The sequence below is a fragment of the Uranotaenia lowii genome, chromosome 2 (assembly GCF_029784155.1).
Source record: "Uranotaenia lowii strain MFRU-FL chromosome 2, ASM2978415v1, whole genome shotgun sequence".
In the NCBI taxonomy this organism is placed as follows: domain Eukaryota; kingdom Metazoa; phylum Arthropoda; class Insecta; order Diptera; family Culicidae; genus Uranotaenia; species Uranotaenia lowii.
Genome location: NC_073692.1, coordinates 330,397,341 through 330,403,961, shown reverse-complemented (window position 1 = coordinate 330,403,961; position 6,621 = coordinate 330,397,341). Strand labels below are relative to the sequence as shown.

General features: G+C 42.1%; 1 protein-coding gene across 1 annotated transcript; it reads left to right on the top strand.

Annotated features, from left to right (window-relative positions):
- The first annotated feature begins 933 nt into the window (after positions 1-933).
- Positions 934-3,168, top strand: LOC129742966 (uncharacterized). The gene has a single exon (XM_055734910.1). The coding sequence runs from the start codon at positions 934-936 to the stop codon at positions 3,166-3,168; it is 2,235 nt and encodes a 744-aa protein (XP_055590885.1).
- Positions 3,169-6,621: the final 3,453 nt, after the last annotated feature.

Genomic DNA, 6,621 nt, shown 5'->3' with positions numbered 1-6,621 from the left:
GCCCCACTAATCATCCAGACTAAGTGCAAATACCCTAAGTCAGAAGCACATAAGGTGCATGTCAGAGCACATTAAGGTGCAAGTCAGAAGCACAGAAGGTGCAAGTCAGATTTTTTGGTCAGAACTATTCGATACTGGACGGATTGGGTCCAAAGTGTTGGAATTAGTCGGAAAATCACATGTTTGTTTAAGAATTTAAGATTGTGTCAGAATTTGAACCTGAATTGAAGATTGAGTTTGAAACTTGTCAGAATTAAGTCTGAATGGTCAGAAATTAAGTTTGAGTCGGAAATCTTGTCAGAATTAAGTCTGAATCAGTTTGTGTCCGAATTCTTAAGTGAATATTTTCGGAAATCTTTTCTGAAACTTGTCAGAGTGGAGTCTGAGTCTCACAATAAGCTTTGTCAGAAATCTTGTCTGAATATTGTCGGAAATCTCGTCTGAAATATTGTCAGAAATTAAGTCATAGAAATTTGGTCTGAAACTTGTCAGAAATTGAGTCAGTTTACATATCGCTGGAAGAACTATCAGAAATTAGGCCTGAGTAAGAAACAACGTGTCAGTTTAAGAACTTGTCTAAAGGTACAAGTTTGATTTCGTCAGAAATTGGAAGCCTGAGTCAGTTATTAGTAATTCTGTATTGGACGAATCAGGTCCAAGGGTGTCTGATTTGTCAGAAATTGAAGATCGTTCGATATTTCGTCTGAATTTGAAAATAAACTCCTGAACTTCAACAATAAATTCGCCTACGTCAGTATTTGAGTCAGAAATTCGTCAGTTTTGGACAAATTTGGTCCAAATTTGTCAGATATTTTGGAAATTGGAAATAGTTTTCTACATTTGCCCCAATTTGGGTTCAATCGCTGCTTTTTCAGCTCTGAAAGGTCAGAGTGTTTGAATTTAAGTTAGAAGTGGACAAAATTTCCAGTCAGAATGGCGAAAAATGTTCAGTTAAAGTTGCTACAGAAAAGAGAACGGCAAATAGTGCTTCTCATGGACAGTGTCGACCGATTCATACAGAATTACGAACCAGAACGTGATGAGTGTCAGATTAGTTCTAGGCTTGAGGCCTTAGAACCTGTGTTTGATGAGTTTCATGAAGTGCGCAGTAAAATCGAGCTGATCTTTTATGAAAGTGAAGAGAAGAAGGCCAAGGAGCTCTACGGTGACGCCAAAGATGAAGCTGAAGCACAACGAGAGGAAGAAAACGACAGGCTGCTGCTGAGTTTTGAAGACCGTTTCTTCCAGTTGAAGGGTGCACTGTCAAAACTTCAAAACAAACCCGAACGAGCTCCAAACGTAGACGATTCTTCACACAGCCAAGGCCATGCCTCCATGGGATCGAGAGTTAAGCTGCCAGAAATCCGATTGCCTAGCTTCAGTGGAAAACTTCGCGAATGGGTTTCATTCCGCGACAGTTTTCAAAGTTTAATCCACAACAACGGACAACTTGCACCCATGGAGAAGTTCTCCTATCTCAGGTCATCGTTAAGCGGCGAAGCACTTCAAGAAGTCCTCTCTATCGAGCTGTCAGACGTTAACTACAGTGTCGCCTGGGAGATTCTGACAGAACGATACGAGAATAAGAAGCTGATAGTGAAGGCGTACCTGGACGCACTGTTTTCTCTAGAGCCGATCCGGAAAGAAAGTTTCGAGAGCATTAACAATCTCATTAGTGAGTTCGAGAAGAACTTGTTGATGCTGCAGAAGGTTGGCGAGGACACCGATGGTTGGAGCACCATACTAGCCCACATGCTTTGCTCGCGACTGGACTCTGTCACTCTGAGGAATTGGGAAACACAACACAAAAGCAAAGAAGTACCGAAATACGAGGACATGAGGAAGTTTTTGCGCAGCTACTGTTCCGTTCTGCAGTCAGTTGCTCCAGCCAAAGAACCCCGCTACAACGTCACCGATCATCATCAGCCGAGAAGCCAGTCAGTGAGCTACACAACAGTTAAGTCCTCAAACCAGTGTCCATTCTGCAATGAAACATGGCACTCACCATTTCACTGCCAGAGATTCCTTCGGTTGAAGATATCAGAACGTGTTGAAGCCGCCAATCGAAGTCGAGTCTGCAGAAATTGCCTACAGTCTGGTCATTTTGCGACGAACTGCACTCGTAGCAGTTGTCGATTATGTCAACAAAAGCATCACACTATGTTGCATGCTACGCGATCCTCCGTTCCAAATCCGTCGAATCCGAGACTCAGTCAACTGTCAAATGCACAACCTACTAATCAAGAAAGCACCCATATTTATCCACAGCAAGCCTATCAACAGCAAAGACAACCAACCATACCAATAGTTACGGAAACACACACTCACCCACTAAATGCAACACACAATTCACCAAACACAACCACACAAATCAATTCACCTATGCCAAGCACAAGCCAAAGCTACGTAGCACTAACTGTTAAGCCTGCATCGAATACTCTGCTTCCTACCGCTCTTATCAAGATTAAAGACCGCTACGGCAACGCTTTGATAGCTAGAGCCCTGTTAGACTCTTGTTCGCAGCATTGTCTGATGACAGAAGAGTTCTCGAGAAAGCTGAAGATCGAAGAATCACCAACGTTTATGTCAGTCCAGGGTATTGGGTCGTCTGAGTCACTGTCAACGAAGACCATACATGCTGAAGTCTGCCCACGTGCACCAAAAATCTCCAAATTCCAAGAAACCATACAGTTCTTCGTGTTGCCTAAACTTACCCCACATTTACCATCGACATCGTTTGATCCTCCGTCCTTGTCACTCCCAGATTCCGCTTTGCTAGCCGATCCTTACTTCTACGAGTCAAAGCGGATCGATGTTGTCATTGGCGCCGAGTACTACTTGGAATTGTTGAAGAACAAAGGAAGAAAAGTCACGAAGAATGGTCCCACGATTCATAATTCTGTTTTTGGTTGGATTGTGTCAGGTCGAGTAGTCGAATCTCCGCAAAAAGTTTCTCCTTCCTTACCCTGTTCTACAAGCACTAGCAGAAGTAGCTCACGTGGTTCTAGATGCCAAAAACATGTCGGGTTACGGCCATCTACTCCAATGAAGAATTGCTATACGAAAAGTTTTTCCATGAACACACAGTTAGAAATGAAGCGGAACGTTTTGTCGTTGCCCTACCCAAGAATGAGTCGGTTTGCGTCAGATATGCTATGTCAGAATTAATTAGTTTGAGTTGAGAATTCATTGAGAAAAATGTTGAAGAAAGAGAACACAACACGAATATTTGGATTAAACAGAATGCTAGGTAGACGTCGTTGATCCTTCAACAAATCGTGTTCCCTTTAAGTCAAATCGTAGTTAAGAAATCAAACAAAAGTTGAAGCTATTCTCGTATCGTGTTAAGATTCACTGTGCGATACAGTTCGCATGAGAGCATGAAGGCTCCGATGGAATACGTTTTTGATTGAAGTCCGCTTAAGTAATTTTCATCCCAAATCATGTTCTTTGAAGAATCTAAGCCATATAGTGTCAAGTTTTTTCAAATCGCTTGAAGTAGCATATCGATTGAAGAATATTACTATTTTCTATCGTATTAAGATGTGTCCTTCGCATCGCTCGAACTACCCTAGCATATCAGTTAAGTTCGCACTCTAATCCAACTCAAACCATAGAAAGAGTCCGTAACCTTTGAGGGATCAAATATTGAAAGTTTTGAAAGGTCCTATCGATTCAACTACTTTAGTGCCTGAACGACATTCCGTTATCGTTAAGAACGAATCATCCCAACCACCTACTCATAGCCAAAGGGATTTTGCCAATCACATCACCCACTAACCTGTACCGTGTGTAAGGGTGTCATCATTCGAACAGAGGGTTCAGAGGTCATTGGAGCGCGTGCGGAGGCCCAGCGCCTCCGCATCCAGGGAAGTCCCATATTTATTAAACATTCGTTCAAATGTTAAGCACTTCCCTCACACTCAGGTAATTCCATTGGTCGTCACACTGGTCGAACAGTGGCAATCATCGAAGTATATCATCGAACATTTTTGAGGCCAAGTCGAGGTTCATGTGCTGGTCCGATCCGCCGTAAGCATTACTGCAGCTACATGCCGTCAGCTGCAAACCACACACGACACAGGAACCTGCAGTCAGCGTAGCTCCTAGTGCTGCTAATCTAGCTTCTTTCGTCAGCGAACATCGCCCAGGTCTTGAGCAACTCTACACCGCCAGTCCCTGGTTGGGCAGATTTAGTCCTACATGGTTACTCATCACGCCGGTCAGGAGCCCTGCGACCATTAAGAAGTGTGAAGTCAATTCTGCAACGTAGGGACTGCGTCTCACACTTCTCGAATCACCCGACGCAACAGAGAGGGAACTGGATCCATCGACGATAGTCAACTGCGTTCATCACAGCCATCTGGAGGCCATTTACATTCCGGGAACGGCACACCAGCGGGAGGATTCGCCATATCAGCATTGCCATACGACCGACAGATTCGAAGCAACCGAAATCAGCTATCAACTCATCGATCCACTCAGCACCGGGTCTACAAAGATGATGAAAATTGCAATTGCGGCTCGTCGAAAGTACACAAATGATATTTGTCGTACTCACCTGGCAATGCGCACACATTTCGTCTCCATCTAGCAAGTTCCTCCTGGTCACTCCTGGGCAAATCGTGTCATTTCACCACGTCCCGAAGTAATCTGAAAATAGCGACCAGCCAAGCTAGCATCGGGGAACCGACACCCAGTTGGTTTCATTGGTTTACATAACGGGACGAGAAGAGGTGCTAAAAAGAAATCGGAATAACAATCGTCATCACTCATCATGGTCGTTATCGGAAAGAACAAGCCAACAAAAACATGCTCTACAGGGCCGTTTTCGCGAAACTTCGTAGAAGACGATCCATTTGATACTCACCTTGGTAATTTCTGGTTCTTAGAAGTAGCCAATCAGCGGTCAACAGCAGCGAATTTTCAGCGAATTGTTCGAGCATCTTCAGCCCAGCAGAAACAGTTCAGTTTTACCAGCAACAACAAGTCATACGACACTACACTACACAATAATTTAGCCGTCTTCGTACGGTATGTACACACACAAACTCGATAGTATTTAAGAACGAAACAGTTATCGAAACAGAACTACAAAATGAACTAGAAAAGTAATCGCAACAAACTGTAGGTACATGTAAATAAGTACCGTTAGGAGTTTTGTTTTGAAATGATATTTCAAGGCGGGCGGCATGTTTGAGTGTAAACTCACCGTGCGCTCAATAGTAGTGGTACACGCTCGTTTTTAAGTAACCATTTTTGGTTAAAAAAGAACCATTTTTTGGTTTTGGTTGCAGAACTGCCAATATGGTTAATTTTCAACGATTTTTTGCAGCCCGATTTTAACCATTGTCGTAGTTCTCGCTAAAATACCTTGAATTGTTTAAAAAGTAACCATAAAAAAAACTAGTGTTCCTTTTTTCATCGCCATTTTGTTTATTTAAATGTTTGATGTAGAAGCTGTGTACATGTTTGAAAAACATTTCTTTTTCCACAATGTTTGCACTATATCGTAAATTTCTGATTGTAAATCTGGTGAATAGGAAGGAGACTTGGCCGGCGGCTGGATGTGCACCCGCAAGGTCCTACTTAAAGGTAACGATTGTATTTTTAATAATTTTCTTAAAAAAAAAATCCCTTGAAGGTAATTACGAAATTTAAATTTCAGCGGACTGAACCAAGAGCTTCGATACCAGCCTTGTTCCGGTTTCAAATGACCAGAACTATTGACTCCCCGGTTCATTTTTTTAAGCTGAGATAACGGAAGAAAAAATATCGGATCCACCTCTCCGGAAAAACGTCATTGGAATGCTGGTCCACAGCAAGCTTTGAAAACACGGATACATTTTGACTTCTACTTCGTCCTGTGTTGCAGCTGTGTCAGCAAAACTTAAGAAATTTGTTCTCAGGTATGTCGGCCCTCCTTGTAAGAAAACTTTTTGTCGAACCTAACACAAACATTCCCCAACAGCCTTGGAAGAATCGGTAGAAATTAAAGCTGTTTTCCATTGAATGCCAAGGGAACGTTCCAAATCAGTTTAGTTTGAAAAACTTCAGGAAAAAATCACGTGAGCCGAAGGCAAGAAAAGTAAATACTGGAATGAGAAAATTATCATCCCGTGTTATCAACTTCGAATTGCCGGAGGACTTGTGATATTGATAGTCGCCATTCTGCTATGACTCAAGAGGATATCACCAAATGTTTTAGAATATTCTTAAACAATGAAATACTTTCACTCAGTCGCTTCCGGAATAGTCAGGAACATGAAACACGTACTCGTATGACCATAATACTTCAACATGTTTTAAAGAGCTGTGGCGACGGACATCGCGACTAACAGTAAACGGAGGATAGCATTCATTAAAGTAAATTGACGTTATATTTTCATAAATATTATTTTTAATTAAATTTTTGCTTTTCAGCACCAAATCTCGGAGAAGATACAATATCTTCAGGTGAGAACACAATGGAAACCCCAAATTGCCATAACCGATAATTCAATCATACCTAGATGCTACTGCAATCCATTTCCCTAGTTCTGCCAGAATGAATAAAAATTAGAGTTCGAAAGAAGCAAAAAAGTTTCATCATCGGTACCAGGCCCAATTTAGCTGTATCAC